Genomic DNA, 17,006 nt, shown 5'->3' on the forward strand with positions numbered 1-17,006 from the left:
GAGTCTCAAAGTGGCCTTTTTTCCCATAGACTCCCATTATAAACTTTGGAGGTTTATAACTCGGCAAGCTTTCGAACTATCTACACCAAACTCGGCCAGCTCCTTTAGGGTGATACTCTAAACAAACTTTTAAATTGGTGTACCGACTGGCCTTCCGGTTGTGCCACAGTCCCGCTCCTTCCTCACGGGGAACTTCCTCATGTGTTTTTGAAAGTTTTGCACAACATGGGCATGTGATATATCAAAACACTCAGCACAATGAGGAGAACTGCCTCACGTGTATTCTGATGACATCACGTGACGTCACGTGATGTCACGTGAAAATCAAAAATTAGCACAACATGAACATGTGACATATCAAAACACTCAGCCCAATGAGGGGAACTTCCTCAGGAGTATTCGGATGACTTTCACATACTCGTCTCCACTTGCCTCCAAATGTTTTGGCACCCTATCTTTCTGTCCACTTGCCTCCAAAAGTAACACTGACCCTTATGTCCACTCGCCTCCAAAAAGCACCGGCCTTTGCGAATACTTACCTCGTCAAATCCAACATCAAAGTTTGTCGCGACGAACTTTACAAATCTAGTTATGTTGGCTTTGTAGAAGCCAACATTCTGATTTCCGTTATAAGCTTATTATTATTATTATTATTATTTTTTTTTTTTATTCTTAGACAAAAATCTACGAAAAGTGTAGTTTGTTGCTATTACTTTTCTAAGCGATCTTGAATTCCGGCATTCCTGGTACGGAAGCTCAAAGTGGCCTTTTTCCCATAGACTTCCATTATAAATTTTGGATTTTTATAACTCGGCAAGTTTTTGAGCGATTTACACTAAACTCAGAGAGGTTCTTTAGGACGTTACTCCGGACGAAGTTTTATTTCAGCGTTCCGACGGAACTTTCGGTTTTCCCGTAGTCGACGATGGAACGTCCCATAGACTTGAATGGGGAATTCCTAAAATTCCTCTAAGCTCTCACACACGCAGCGTGCGCAGAGCTCAGGCACGGCTTCTCTCCTGTGTTCTATGCATTATAATAATAAGTAGAATCCCATAATGACTGCAGTATTGACATGAAATGTCCAAACCCTCAGTAGCCACTTTTTGCCAAAAGTATTGGCACCCCACCGGGTATACTGGTGAAGGCACTCTACACCACGTGACGTCACGTGTAGCCCTGCCCCCAAAATAAGCGAAATCAAAAATTAGCAGAACATGGACATGTCATATATCAAAACACTCAGCGCAATGAGGGGAAGTGCCTCACGTGTATTCTGGTAACGTCACGTGATGTCACGTGTAGCCCCGCCCCCAAAATAAGCGAAATTAAGAATTAGCACAACATGGACATGTAACACATCAAAACACTCAGCACAATGAGGGGAACTGCCTCAGGTGTATTCTGGCCACGTCACATGACGTCACGTGATGTCACGTGAAAATCAAAAATTTGCACAACATGGACATGTGACATATCAATACACTCAGCACAATGAGGGGAACTGCCTCAGGGGTATTCGGATCACGTCACATGCTCATGTCCGCTTGCCTCCAAAAGTATTGGCACCCTAGCGGTTCTGTAGCTTTCACAGTCTTTCTGTCCACTTGCCTCAAAAAGTAACGCTGTCCCTTATGTCCACTCGCCTCCAAAAAGCACCGGCCTTTGCGAATACTTGCACCGTCAAAGCCAACATCAAAGTTTGTCGTGACGAACTTTACAAATCTAGTTCTTTTTTGTTTTCTTATGATGGTTTTTGGATGTTTTTTTTACTCCCTACCCCTAAACACGAGAGAAGTGTAACAGAATGAAAGCAAATGGCTGTTCCATCAAATATTGCCTTTGTTTATTTTATTTCTGTTTATTGCTTGGTATTATTTAATGTTGAAATGTTACATTCTGGAGGCATCTTTGCCATACAGTGTTATTTATATACATATTTATATATATATATATATATATATATATATATATATATATATATATATATATATGTGTGTGTGTGTGTGTGTGTGTGTGTGTGTGTGTGTGTGTAAGTCTTAAAATATATACATATACACAGACTGTGTGCTTTATATTTTTAAAACCACCAGTCAGCATAATTTATTAAGTCTTACCTCCACTCCACTCCTGATCTCCAAGGCCTCTTGAATTCTAAATGCAAGAAGAAAAATTTATGTCAGATTTAATCAAAATCCTCTCTCTGTAAGTTTCTACCAAAAATATTTTCTAATTTGTCTGTTTTAAATATGAGATTCTTTTTTTCTCTTATGACTCACATTTAAATGACAGTAAATTTTGATTAACACTGCGGTGGATAAAGAACCTTAATCAAGAACAAAGATGCTTTATTGCCCTGATAACCACAATTTAACCTGCACAGCCAAGGCTTGTGTTACAGGGTGTGATAATAAAAGAAAATGTGAAAGTAAAAACACTGCTACTAATAAGTTTGTTTGTCTTAATGGTGTAATAATACAATTTAGTTTACATTACACTATTGTACTTCGTTGTTCTTTCAGATTAATTTTATTTTCAAAAATGCATTTTGCAAAAAAATAACTCACCTGGAGTTGAAGGAGCTGGAGTTGGAGTGGATTTAATTAATCCCATTTTGTTATTGAATGGTGATGGTGGATGAGAGTGAAAGTGCTGGAGATCACTGCTTAACACAACAAAACAAAATCTCTTCAATTATGCCTGGAAATTAAATCTCCCTATGCCATAACACAGGTGACATTTTTTCCCTTTATTTTTTCACCCATCTGACAAATTTTCACACTGCTAAATGTTCATGTGTTGTCAGAATCATTATGAGTTATTTACTGTAAAGTCTATAAGTAATAATAATAAAAAAAAAATCATAAAAAAAATAAATACATAGACTTGCCTTAATGCTGTGCTAGACTGAGGTGTGTATGTACAGGTGGTAACTACATGGGAGTTGTTTTATTTGGGCAGATGACGCACAAATATCTATTGTTTAATAGTTTCACTTTCTAAATGATGGATATTTACATTTGTGATATTTGGCAGAGAGCCTTCAAAAATGCTTTGAAGTCTCTATCAATGAATAGTTCACAGATTCAGGATGCCATGAGTATAAAATCTGGAAGGACATATAGCACACATTTCTTTTAACAAAAAATAAGGGCTAGTTTAAATATTAGGTAGAATTAGGTTTTCTCCCAACATTTAAAGACATTCAGTGATGTCTGACACCTAGTTGAAGTTCATTCTGCCACATACCTTATATGTTAGAACAGAAGTGTCTAAATGATACATACTGTACCTTGTATCGTGAGAGATGGTAGGACCGGTCGAGCAGGAGCAACTGCAAGAAGTACTAGGAGCTTTGAGGTACAACCTTTCAAAGTACAACAAACTAAACCATAGGAATTGGCACATAAATGTTAGTGAGCATCATGCGCTCCTACTGTAGTGGAGCTATTTATATATTGTTGTTTTTCCAGTCCTCTATAGGACATTAGTTCTATAGTTATAGTAGTAGTTTAGCTACTATGTGGCAAGAAGTGCTTTTAGAACGGCAACAAGCAGATGGTGGGGTGTTTCTCGCTCCCTCTAAAGTCATCCAATAGTTTGAAGCCCTTTTGAGTGGCAATATGAGTAATTTTCTGTGTTTAATAGTAATATTAGACATGATATACCTGATTATTGAAGTAAGTTAGAATGTGTTACAGAACAATAATATGATTTATTTTATACTGACTTTTATATTGACTTGATTTTAGTCATTAAATACTTTTTTGTGTTTGTTTCACACATTAAATCCTGGTCAAATAAATCAACTGTTCCTTGGAGGAAGTGATGCAAGTGAAAGTTTAGCAAGTGAATCTCAAAATAGGACAAGGGGTTACACCCAAGTACATCTACACCCACACATAAACAAAATTATTTCTGCCAGTTAACATAATTCTAATAATTATTTATTATCAAACTGATTAAAATGTTAGAATAAAATAAAATTGGCATCAATTTTACATTTTAAATTTTTGAAATGATTTCAGACTAATTTAAACACTTACCAATTGAAACACCTATAATAAATCACCACATAGTTATTGTAAATCAATACATAGTTAAGGCATTAACTATGTACGCAGTTACCATACATATTAGTTTTGGCAGGAAGCAAAGCAGAAGAGGATCAGAAGGAAAGAAGAGCTGAGGTAAGAAATCACAAGTGAATGATTGTCTACTATCCCGTGAAGTTTATTTATTTTGAAATAGCCTTTTTAAAATAACTGGCAACAGCGACACTATAGAACATTTTTGTTTGTTTTAAGCTAACTGAATAGTTTATTTTACTTTACTTTCTTTAAAACAAATCTAAGCTTCTGACATTTTATTTTAATTTCTGTGATTGTTAGTAAAATTTGATTGTCAAGTCAAGAAGCTTTTATTGTCATTTAAAGCATATAGAGCTGGCGCAGTACACAGTGAGACGAGACACCCTTCCTCCAGGACCTTGGTACTACGTAGAACAAAACAGGCCTACATAGAACAACACAGAGCTAAGGACTGAAATTAAGTTGTATATCTTGAACAGTCTAAAAACATCTGAACAAGACAAAACCTGGAGCCGTGTTACAAAGTGATTAAGATATGATCAAAATAAGGTGAAATTGTCAAATCACTAATGACTACTGATTGCTTACACTTGTGCTTTTTGTTTATTTTAAACCTCACCTTGAAGACATGTTTCACATACAAGTCTGGTTCATTTCTTCTATTGTCTGCATTCATGAAATAGTGAACACACACAAACCTTTAGACAACTGCTGTAAAATTACATGTCCACAAAGTGTTTCTGGAATCCAAATAGTGTTAGTGTAACCCTATGTTCCCTCTAACGTATCAAGTTGAAAATTATGATTTACAAATTATGATTATGATGAATCAGAATGAGAAACTATACCAGAACTCCGAAAACAAGGGGAAGGCTTAGTTTACGACCAAATATAAGTTGGTATGAAGAAAATCCTGTTGTGTCATTCTTGGCATGCACTAAGGGTTGAACAAATTCCTTTCACCTTAACTTGTTTCCTTCAGAGAGTGTCCCAAGCATCTTTAAAAGAGTCCTATTAAAGCATTCTACTGGATTGCCACATGGATGATACTGTATGGAGTCATTTTGGTTTTCTTTATGACTAGCAACTGACAGAAGTATTTTATGACAGAGGACTCAAAATCACAACCTTGATCACTATGATGTTTCTATAACTACAAGTATAAGTACAATGAACAAAGGAATGGTTCCATAAGGCTTTGGCAGCTGTCTTTGTCTTTTGATCAGAAGTTGGGACTGCAACCGCATATTTCAGGAAGTGATCTGTGATTACAATAGTGTTCTTTGTTTCTTTTCCTTCTTGCTCCAAAGACAAGCAGTCCATACAGAACTCAAGAGGTCAGCTGGTGGTTATGTTTACAATGGGGAACTCCGCTCTGATATTGCTTTGCTTCTTACACGCCTCTTGCAAGTCTTGATTCTGTCCTCTACATGCAGTGCCATTCTGGACCAATAAAACCTTTGGCACACCAGGTCTACAGTCATTTCTATACCCACATGGCAGACATCATGCAGTTCTGTAAGAGCTACTTGTCTGAAGGCTTTTGGAAAAACAAGCTGGGATAGAGGTTTCCCTCCATTGATGCACTTCCTATATTAAACATCATTAGTGAGAATCAACTGGTCTACCACTCGCAACATCATCTGGACTTCTCTATCTTCACGCAGCCTAGCATGGCAGAAAAGGCACTTGTGTGAAATATCATTATGTTGTTCATGAGGCCAATCCTGCTGGGACATACTTGGGAGAGTGCTAGAGAAAAATGGGCATTTTTGGTTAAGAAATAAGATGGAATAGGTTCCTTATTCATGGTCAGACACTGATTGCTGGCTCACTATCTATCCCATCTTCAGAGTCAGAACAATCATACACTTTATTTCTCTGACACACGGCTTTCGCAGAACACTGGTTCTGATCCTTTTCTCAGAAACGAGAAATAAACTGTTGAATATGATCACCCTCCTCGTTCTCAGTCTGTGTATGTGGCATTTTGGACAGACTGCATCTTGGTTCCTTTTTCATTCATGGTACTCTATACTGAAATTAAAACTTGAGAGGGTGGCTAACCATCTGTGTCCAGCAACGTCACGCTTTGCTGGTGTAAATACATAGGTTAAAGGGTTGTTGTCAGTCATGACTACAAATTTAGCCCTGCAAAGAAAGTCAAATAACTTGTCGGTCATTGCACACTTAAGAGCAATAAATTTAAGTTTATGCACAGGATGACCATTCTGCTCTTGATAAAGAGCTGCACAAAGACAATGGAGATCAGTGTGAATTATGGAACCCTAAGACAGGCGCAGTTGTTAGCATCTCTATTAAGGTCTGGAAGGTCTCGTCAAACTCTGAGGACCGTTTTCCATCAAAATGTGGAAAATCCAGGCGACGAAGGAAGTACAAGCTCTTTTCGCACTGGTCAATCTGAGGTGGAAGATATTCAGCAGTTAGACTGTTTAGAGGTCTGGAAATTTCAGATAATATTTTACAAACCTCCTATAGTATCCCATAAAACCCACAAAAGATTTCAACTCCTTGATGTTTTTGGCTTAGGCCAGGACATAAGTGTAGCAATTTTTTCAGGATCCGTTTATACACCCTTTTCAGACACAACATGCCCAAGGTACTTCAGAGTTTTGAAAGAAACAGCATTTCTGAAGGGACAATTCACATATAAGATGATCTTTGTGCTCCTCAAGAATACAGGAAAACACAGTGAGGTCATCAAGAAATACTAGGACTTTTTTTAGATTCATACTGCCCATGCATGCTGGGCACATTAGTGACCCCTTGTGGTAAGCGGTTGAATTCCCAGAACCCTATGGGGTCACAAACGCTGTCTTGTGCTTGTCTTCCTCCTCGAACTCAACTTGATAATAGCCAGATTTTAGATCCCATAACTGAAAACCACTTGGATCCAGTCAAAGATGTAAAGGCTTCCTTGATGTTTGGTAGGACCTATGCATTTTTAATGGTCTGGCTATTTAACAAGAAGTTCTTCTTTGGCTAGATTAAGCTACATTTTATTAATAGCATAAACCAGCTGTGTCCAATGTTATCCACAAAGGGCCGGTGTGGATGCAGGTTTTCATTCCAATCAAACAGAAGCCACACCTGATTCCACCTGTTTAATCAGCTGTTCTTGGCTATTAGTATAGACTCTGGTGTGGCTTCTGCTTGGTTGGAATGAAAACGTGCACCCACACTGGCCCTTTCCGGATAAGATTGGACACCGCTGGCATAAACACATACTTTACTCCCTTTCAGACTTTCTGTAAACTTCTCAAACAAGTGAACGCACATGAACAAAAATTTAATTTTCTCAGCCTGTGCAATGACTGGATATCAGCTATTAGGCCATCTTTTTAAAATACAATTTGGAATATTGAAAAAATGCATAAAGTAACAATTAAAAACATTTTTTTCCCCAATAACTCGTTGCTTATAGGCTACAGAACACACTATATATTTATAGCCCTAGGTTTCAATTTAGCCTAAATGCCAACTATGTTAATGGCCTTATCTTATTTGACCTTTTTCTTTGCACTGTGCAAAAACACAATAGCATCAACAGGAATGCACAAGATTCTCCCATTGCACAAAGTCCAGTGTTGAATTAACAGAGTTGATTTTAACACTATTTCAGAGTTTATATAGCTCCACACTCTCTGGAGTTAAATTAACACTTTTAAGATTAAAAAGTTAAGCATTTAACGCTTTGCCAGAGTTCCATCTTGGAATCTGAAAAAGTGTTCAGAGTTGCATGTTTTACTTGGTTAGAATTAGTTTTATTCTGTTCAGCATCAAAAGATATACAAAATACTGTGAAATGAAGTCAAAACTTTTAAACCACATCACACAAAATAACATCCTAATACATGTTTATAATTAGCTTTAAATTTTACTTGAATAAAAACATTACAAAAGAAGGTATGATATATAAACTTTCATCCATGACACTGAGCTTTTAATATCAAATGGCTTACAACATTTGTATAATACACCTGTCCTCACTTTAACTTGTACAGTGAATGCATTAAGATGCTCTTCAAAATTCTCTGAATACAGTTTGTTTGGCAATATATATCACTTATTTTACAAAAGACTTTCACTTTAAACCAGATGGTTGAGAAAAGATATTTAGATATTTCACAGATTTGATTACTGACCTCATTCTCTTCTGTGATTAAAAAAAGGTTTGATTGGGCCAAACTCCTTATGTTTGAGGGTGAAGGTTTCCCATTGAAAAGAGGACTTCTGTCCTCCTGGTGGTGGTGGTGGTCCATTGTTACTTTTGTTCCAGAAGATATTGCATACAGTGTTAACCTTCAAATCTATCACTGTTTAAAGCTCTGTTACATTTAAAGAGATGGAGTAGAGATGTAGATAAATGATGAATCCTGAATGTTGTAAATCTTTGGCCACCCAAAACATTGTGGGGTTTAGATTCATATGATAAACTGATCACTGGTGACCATTGATTACATTTTATAAACTGGTCTGGTTCATTGAAATTTATCCACATTCATAAGACTTAGATATGAGTAATAAAGACTTTGTTTAGACAACTTATAATTAATTTAATTATATCTTGAAGTGTTTTGTTTGTTTGTTTGTTTTTTTAACTTCTGTCCAGCAGGTGGCGGTAAGGAGCAGCCATGACTCTGCTATCTGATATCATGAAGAAGAAAGACTATGAAAGGAGGTCTGAAGGTGTTTCTCCTCCTCTTCACTGCGTGGTTCTTCATCATGTGGACCTTCGTCTCTGTCTCTTTACCTTCCTCCAGCTGTACAGCTTTATGTAAGTACACGTGAATCTCAAGCTCTTTATTAATACTGTATTTATTGTGTTTTTGTGTGTTTATAGAACATACTGTGTGTTATGGGGCCATTTGGGCGCCATTTTTTTTTTGGCCCACGTGGTTCATCTGTTTTTTCAGATGTTTCTTCTCGCTGGTGTTTTATTAGCTATTTTGTTCTCTGAAAGTGCTAAATTTATTATTTTTAATAATTAAGTATGAGTTCTTAGTATTAAAAGTATAATAAGTAGGTATTTTATTAAGCTAAGGAATGTTGCTACTCCACTTGAGTCAATGATTAAACAATACTTTTGGTGTAAATGAGTTTTTAAATATATTTTATAGTTGTTTATGCAACTTTTTTTTTTCCCCACTTTTCTAGACTCACGTGGCTTAAATAACTGGAGTAACACATGATCCCTCCTTCTGCGTTGTGATTGGTTCTCAAACATGAAGCAGCCCTCTGATTGGATGGTGTGCTGTCTGGAGACTTGCAGGTCTTTAGTGGACCTCACTGGAGTTATTAGGTATAAACTTTTACTATAGTTTTTATATAAATCCTTTTCTGAACCGCTGATGACTCCTCTTTATTTTTCTGACACCTCGTATGAGGGCTGCTCAGCAGTCCCTGATTTATAGTTTATACTCTGAGGTTCATTAAACTGATTTAAACTGGAGTGTCTGTAATCTGGCTGTCAGACTGAACTTTGTGTTTTATTTGTTTGTAACCAGGATGTAAAGTGGCAGGAACGTCGGAGCTGTTTCTGTTCATCAAGAGTTTATCAGCCTGGATATCAACTGTCTCAGGTGTGGCTGGAAATTATTCAGCATCTTTTAAACACACCAGATTAAAAGGCAATGATGAGAATTTGTTTATCTGGCCCTTATGTTAAAAGGATCTGATGATAAACTCTCTCCCTGAAGCTTTAACAGTTATACAGCAGGAATAATAACTGGATTTTTAGTTCTTTCTTTCTTTTAACTGGTTTTAACTTGTTTGTTTTTTCATTCTTTACAGATTTCGATGCTTCCTGTTTAGCTGAAGTCTTTATTCCAAGGTAAGCAGCATCTTGGTATCCTGGAACGTTCTTGATGTTACACCAGCCTTTGATGACTCGCTTAAACATTTTTCTGACACCTACTATGAGGGCTGCGCTGCAGTCTTTGATTATACGTTTGAACCTGAGGCTTGCGAATTTGAACCTGATGGTTTTTTCCCTTTTGTTTTCTGTCAAACATTTTAACAATCATGGTTTTTCTTTCTGCAGATGGAAACGTATCAGAAGTCCAAGATCTTGCATCATCCTTAAGGAACATCTTTACATGTGTTCAACATTGTATTTTGAATTATTCTCTTTTCAAACTGCATGTTCACTTGATTCCTTGCATAAAAAAAATAAAGTTGGGTTTTTTAAAATTCCGAACTCAAAAGGCTTCCTTATTTATTTTGTTTATTAATCGAGTCTGATCACAACCAGTGTTCTTTTCGGGGTCCAATGCATCACCGCTCTGATTTCGTTTCCTGAATGAATAGATCTTAACGTTTGACTTTTGTGACATGTGTACATCAGAACCAAACATCTCACTGTACGGTGTGAACTTTTTTTATTCTGAATCAATCTGTACCTTAATCATGATATCAATTTCAGTCGCTTGCTGTTTTGCACAATACTTTACAATGTCATGAAACTGTTGCTTTTATAATACTGTTCATTCCCGTATTTCTGTACATGCAATGTAGTCTGAACATACGGTATTTACACTGACCGGTGATGCCTTTTGTGTATTGTCGTGTCTCGCACGGTGTACACCAGGTCACACAGATGCACGTTATGTGGCTATGACCAACTTACTAAGTCCTTTTATAGCTCTGTCTTTGTTTTATGTAGCCCCATGATCCTGGATGAACGTTGTCTCCTTTCACTGTGAACTGCACCAGCTATATATGGTTGTAATGACAATAAAAGCTGCTTGACTTTATTTTAAATAAAATGCTATTAGATGTTAAACAATTCCGATTAGAAAGGTTTACACCGCCCCCTGCTGGAGACTCACTTAATTCAATGAAAAATAATCTAGACTTTAAACTGTTTCACAGCGTGTAAAAGCTTGAGCTAAGCCAATTTAGTTAATGTGGATGTATTTAGCAAACCTATTTTATACAAGTAAGCGTAATCTCAGTGTTTAACACGTAAAACTGCGTGTTTTTGTTGCATAACGTCCCTTTTTTTCCTTCGACAGCCCTCTCTGTGGTTTGCGTTGAAACCGTTACGATGTTCTGTGTCTCAAAACGGCTCCAGTTGATCACTTTAGTGCACTACGTAGTGCACAAGCACCATTGTTTACACAGTGTGGTGAGGAAACATCGGATTGAGACGCGACCCTATGACTTCCGGCTCTTCGGCGAAAGAGTCGGTTCGCTTATTTTCCCTCTCTAAAGTGATGCTCGGAATAAAATGAATGCTTCAGTAGACGATTAATTAAAGCTGGACACTTTCTTGTTTTTTTTTTTTCTCTCTGGATTAATAGTTTTAAATTAATAAATAGGTTTATTTTTGACTCTCTTTCCATATTGGTACATATTGTTTAAATGAATCTTGTAAGGTAAGAAGCTCAATAACGCAAATCTCCAGTAAACATTTACATCAATATTTTAACATCTGTCCATTTTTTTTTTTACATTTTCTATAGTTTTGTAAAGGAACTATTTCATTTCCTTAAGCTTACGTGTGCGTGCATGACGTGTGTGTGTAACAGCATCAGTCATGGCTACATTCATACAGATGTGGCTTATGCATTGTTATCTTGATCACATCTGGAGTACATAACTCATACAAACCTGGATTCGTCTCGATTTGCTTTATTCGTGCCTGTTTGAATCAGTTTATCGGTGCAATTCATTCGTTTTGATCTCCACGCGATTTGATTCTGCACCTTTGCACATCTGGATCTTGTTAATCCTGATATCTCAAACTATGTTATGATCTGTTTAGCTGTAGCTCTAGATCTCTGTATCCAGAGCCTGCGCCTCCACATAACACACCGAGCTTATTTCTTACACTTCTGGTGTTTTTAACCATATGTATGTATATATATATTTCTCAAATGAACACATCTGGATCGATTTATTCGCATGTATCTAGATTGCATGTCACATCAGGATTGAGCCACTTGAGCTGTTTAGTTGTACACATCTGGGTGATCTGGATCGTTTTTCTTTGTATACATCTGAGTTGCTTCACATCTTGATCTCTTAATGCTTATACATCTGGATTACAATCCACATGTGTCTGGATTTCTAGATTCCTACACATCTGGATTCCTTTCATTCCTGTGTGTATGTGGATCTCGTTAATTTTGTAAAATCTGGATTACTTTATTCACTTATAATCAAATATTTTTTTTACGTCATCTGAGTTGCTAAACCTACACACCTGGCTATCTCATTTCTAGTTTGCACATCTGGATCGATCTTTCTGTTGGATTATACTTTTATCCGAATGAATGCATTAAAAAACACATCTGAATCTATTTGTCCTTTGTATCCTATCTGAATTGTCCTACTGAAAATATCTGGATTATTTATATGTTAATGTCTTTAATGAAATGCTCCTGGACACATTTAAACTGTTACCTAGTGATGCTCATGCTGTGTGCACATCTGGACACTTGAACCTAGGCAGGTGTGATTTATGCCTTCATGGTTAGAAGAGGGAAGCAGCAGGTGTAATCGGAGTCAGGTTCACTTTGCCAGGCCGGGTATTAAGGCTGCTGTATTGGGTCAGTAAGAATAGAAATGAGAGCATTATGAGCATGATGTGAGTGCTGCAAGGATTCTGCACTAACTGGAGTGTGGACTTCCAAGTTACACTTTCACATTTATCCTTAAGGGACATCTTACTGTTTGCCGTTATGCTTAAACCCGGACATCACAAGTTCGAGCAGACGGACTGTAGATCATCGGACTTGAGCATGAGACGTACTTCAGTTTCAACACGTTCGGTCTGTTAGAGTCTCAAATGACAAGAGAACGAGACAAAATGGTGCCAAAGGCGTGCTCTAGTGCAGGAGTGTAAATCAGAGGTATCTGTTTATGTATCTAGAAGTGGGTGTGGCCTAACAGGGCTGTTTTAGAGTCATGATGTTTCTGAGAAAGCGCTGACAGCAATTCAGTTTACAGCTTTACGTTTGACTGTCGCGTGTCATTTACAGTGGAGACTTTTTCCGTATCATAGAACACACATCTGGATTGATCTAGTCTGCTTGGCACACATGGATTAAGCCACTTTATTCAAATCTGTCTGGATCTCTTTAGACTTGCACATCTGGATTCCTTGAACTGTTCAGCTGTACAAATCTGGATCTCTTTACGCCTGCACATCTGGATGTTCTGGATCCATTTGCTTAGACATCCGGATTACTTAATAACTGGATTACTGCATCTGCATAGATCTGAATCTCTTTATTTTTTTATTGCACACATTTTAACAAGCCTCTGTGTGGGAGCTGTTAGTCACACCAAGTCCAAAATTGTGGGAAGTTCAAACGAAAAGGAGGAAGCTGAAATCCGTGATCTAGATAAAAACACATTCAGACCCAACACAGAAAAGGATTCTGGGATACATCTTTACAGGTTTTCAGGTTTTCCCATCACACTCACTCTTGCTGTCTCAGTGTCTGCAAATCTGACGTTTCCATGGCGACACTGACATCATGTCCATGCTGAAATCCTCAGTCATCCTTCTCCATGGTTACCAGCTGTTGCCAAGCAACTGCGAGGCCTGGCAGCGAGTCGCAGCAGCAGCGGCTTAATTCGATTTGCGATCAGTCACGTGACCGACTGGTTCAGCGATCACATGCCACGCAAACACACACACACACACACACACACTGGATTTATTTCTCAGGGTTTGTGTAGGATGAAAACGAGAAAAAATAACATTCATTTGATCTTTTAACTGAATTTACTGACGTGACCATTGATGTTAAATTCTGGATTGTGTTTGCTCGGTGGCTCTTACAGGAACCCTGGAGAAAACTCATCCCAATTAGAAAGTTGCTTGATATAACTGTAAGTGAAGTAAAGCTGGGGGCACGGTGGCTTAGTGGTTAGCACGTTCGCCTCACACCTCCAGGGTCGGGGTGTGTGGAGTTTGCATGTTCTCCCCGTGCCTCGGGGGTTTCTTCCGGGTACTCTGGTTTCCTCCCCCGGTCCAAAGACATGCATGGTAGGTTGATTGGCATCTCTGGAAAATTGTCCCTAGTGTGTGATTGCGTGAGTGAATGTGTGTGTGCCCTGTGATGGGTTGGCACTCCATCCAGGGTGTATCCTGCCTTGATGCCCGATGACGCCTGAGATGGGGCACAGGCTCCCCGTGACCCGAGATAGTTCGGATAAGCAGTAGAAGATGAATGAATGAATGAAGTAAAACTCATGTTGTTGAATGTTTACCTCTTAAGGACACGCCCCCTGGAGTTTGAAGCAGGGTGTGAATATTAAATTGCACTGAACTATCTTGTTTCTTCGCAGATTTATGAACAGCCGCGCACCAGCTAATAAGAGGTATCAGCCGACCGAATATGAGCACGCAGCTAACTGTGCGACACACGCGGTGAGCCACGTGCAGCAGCTCTAGTTTTCAGAACTCTATCACTGTGTCTTATCGTTGGACGATTGTGAATAATAATCAGAATTATTACACAATATTTATGTAGGTTAGGGTTTATTAAAAAGTTTAGATGAAGTGGACTGGAATTGAAATCAGTTTACTGTCAAAGAACATATAAATAACTCATTTTAAATGAACATGCATTTGCAAAAGTGGTGTTTTGTAAAATAAATAAATAAACAAACAAACAAATAAATAAATAATAATAATAATATTCAATTATTGTCTGAATTAGTTGTTTCAGAAGCATCAAATCTTTCTCCTGCTGGTGAAGCGTTGGCAGGTTTTTAGCCAATGCTTTAATGGCTGTGAGATTATTGCTCTAGTTTGCCCCCTAGTGGAACAATTTAGAACTCTTTTTTTTAACTCAATAACAGGCCACACGTGGAGTTTAATTTAGGCCCTGGATTGACAGGTTTGTTAATGAGATGGTTTTTGTTTGATCTACGTCTGATCTAGGTGTTTAATACCTTGATGTGTTTTCACAGCTCTGGATCATTCCCAGTATTCTGGGTGGATTTTTGCTCTACTTCCTCTCTGATGACCACTGGGAGGAGATTTCAGCGTGGCTCTATGGCGCAGGCTTGTCCAGCCTTTTTATCATTTCTACAGCCTTCCACACCATCACCTGGAAGAAGAGCCATATGCGGTACACACTCACACACACCACACACCACACACACACGTGGGTTGTGCCACAGATTGCACGTCACTATCCAAGTTTAGGGTCAGATCAACAGCTCCTGATCTCCTAAACTCAGATCTCAGACATGCCGGAATCTAAATCTAAAAACTGCAATGTCCTGAATTAGTTTTTGCTCTTTTGGAATTCCCCCCAACTCCCCCTAAACTGTCATGGCTTTATTGCAGAATAATATTTTGTCATCTTAGTTCTCTGCTGCACATTTTTCTCTCTCTAGGTCTGTCGAGCAGTGTTTCCACATGTGTGACAGGATGGTGATTTACTTCTTCATAGCTGCATCCTACACACCCTGGTGAGAGATTTTTGTACACACACAACATTGTTGTTACCTTTTTTAATTAATTACAGAGAAATTTCTGATCTATAAATCACAAAGTATGAAATTTTTTTTTTTACATTTTGAACTTTCTTGGCAGGGAAAAAAAAAGTAAATCATTCTGTGTGTGTGTCTGTGTGTGTGTGTGTGCGTGTGTGTGTGTGTGTGTGTGTGTGTGTGTTTCTCAGGCTGACTTTACGGGAACTCGGTCCGTGGGCCGCTCACATGCGCTGGGTTGTCTGGGCGATGGCCTCTGGAGGAACTGCATATGTCTTCTTCTTTCATGAGAGGTTTGTGTGTGTGTGTGTGTGTGTGTGTGTGTGTGTGTGAGAAAAAGGGAGAGAGAGAGGGAGAGGGATGTTCCAGCTTAATCATTAAGTGGTGTAGAATTTGTGTGTGTGTGTGCATGTGTGTGTGTGCGTGTGCGTGTGTGTGTGTTTGTCTAAAAGCAAAAAAGTGTTTAAAAGTGTTTAAAAAATTTTTCAAATCAAAAACAAAACACGGTCTGAATAAGAACATTGACACGATCAGGAATTAAATTGATTTGTAGAACTGTAGAATTCTCAGTTCTGATTGGTTGATATTATGAGGTTTATTTCAACATTTAGATGTGTGAAGATGTGAGAAAACTTTACAGGGAACCTTAGAGCTTTCCTCATGCCTGTTAGAAAGTGCTGAGCATTTTACAGATATTCGTTCATTCTATAAATAATCATTAAAGTGTGTGTTACAGAAACAGTTCTGAAAGCTCTGTCATCTCAGACGCTGTAAAGTGCAGCAAAAGCAGCTGAAAATCAGATCAGCGTCTCGTCTCTTCTTGGACTGTGTTTCAGGTATAAAGTGGTGGAGTTGGTCTGCTACACGGCAATGGGAGTCTTTCCAGCGATGGTTATTCTGTCTATGGTAAGAAAGTGTCCGGTCACATGACTGAAAAAATATATGGACTGTTTCTCAAATGACTTATGTTCTCTCTCTCTCTCTCACTCTTTCTCGCTCTCACTCTCTCTCAGGGGGACAGGTCGGGTGTGTGCGAGCTGTTGGTTGGTGGTGGGTGTTACGTGTTGGGGATGGTGTTCTTTAAAAGTGATGGAGTGGTGCCCTTTGCGCACGCCATATGGCACCTGTTTGTTGCCATGGGGGCGGGCATCCATTACTACGCCATCTGGAAGTACTTGTACACACCTGGCAATCAACAGACCAGCACCGCTCGGTGACACACACACACACACACACACACACACGCCCTCACTTACCTGAGTGTATGACAGTGTATGTAATCTAAAGGTCTAATTGGGTTAAAAACGGGATAAATCTTTCATTTTGTTATTAATCGGTTTACACACTGCTTTGGGAAGCACAGCTACACGTCTTGTCCTTATTAATCAATCAGGGACAAATCGAATCAGAGGTGGTGTTGAGCAAATGTTAATC

At 38.4% G+C, this 17,006-nt stretch overlaps 1 protein-coding gene, 1 long non-coding RNA gene and 2 other non-coding genes across 4 annotated transcripts; all 4 read left to right on the forward strand.

Annotated features, from left to right (window-relative positions):
* The first annotated feature begins 8,740 nt into the window (after nucleotides 1–8,740).
* LOC132839552 (uncharacterized) lies at nucleotides 8,741–10,304 on the forward strand. The gene is made up of 5 exons (XR_009647733.1): nucleotides 8,741–8,889; nucleotides 9,270–9,414; nucleotides 9,620–9,694; nucleotides 9,906–9,945; nucleotides 10,156–10,304. It is a non-coding gene; the product is annotated as an uncharacterized LOC132839552 (long non-coding RNA).
* LOC132839902 (small nucleolar RNA SNORD60) lies at nucleotides 9,456–9,543 on the forward strand. The gene has a single exon (XR_009647779.1). It is a non-coding gene; the product is annotated as a small nucleolar RNA SNORD60 (small nucleolar RNA).
* Nucleotides 9,990–10,078, forward strand: LOC132839901 (small nucleolar RNA SNORD60). The gene has a single exon (XR_009647778.1). It is a non-coding gene; the product is annotated as a small nucleolar RNA SNORD60 (small nucleolar RNA).
* Nucleotides 10,305–11,294: 990 nt separating the features above from the next.
* LOC132839566 (monocyte to macrophage differentiation factor 2) lies at nucleotides 11,295–16,789 on the forward strand. The gene is made up of 7 exons (XM_060860597.1): nucleotides 11,295–11,491; nucleotides 14,418–14,499; nucleotides 15,045–15,205; nucleotides 15,477–15,551; nucleotides 15,764–15,865; nucleotides 16,409–16,478; nucleotides 16,586–16,789. The coding sequence occupies exons 1-7, from the start codon at nucleotides 11,478–11,480 to the stop codon at nucleotides 16,787–16,789; spliced, it is 708 nt and encodes a 235-aa protein (XP_060716580.1). The 5' UTR covers nucleotides 11,295–11,477.
* Nucleotides 16,790–17,006: the final 217 nt, after the last annotated feature.

The sequence above is a fragment of the Tachysurus vachellii genome, chromosome 24 (genome assembly GCF_030014155.1).
Source record: "Tachysurus vachellii isolate PV-2020 chromosome 24, HZAU_Pvac_v1, whole genome shotgun sequence".
Taxonomy (NCBI): Eukaryota; Metazoa; Chordata; class Actinopteri; order Siluriformes; family Bagridae; genus Tachysurus; species Tachysurus vachellii.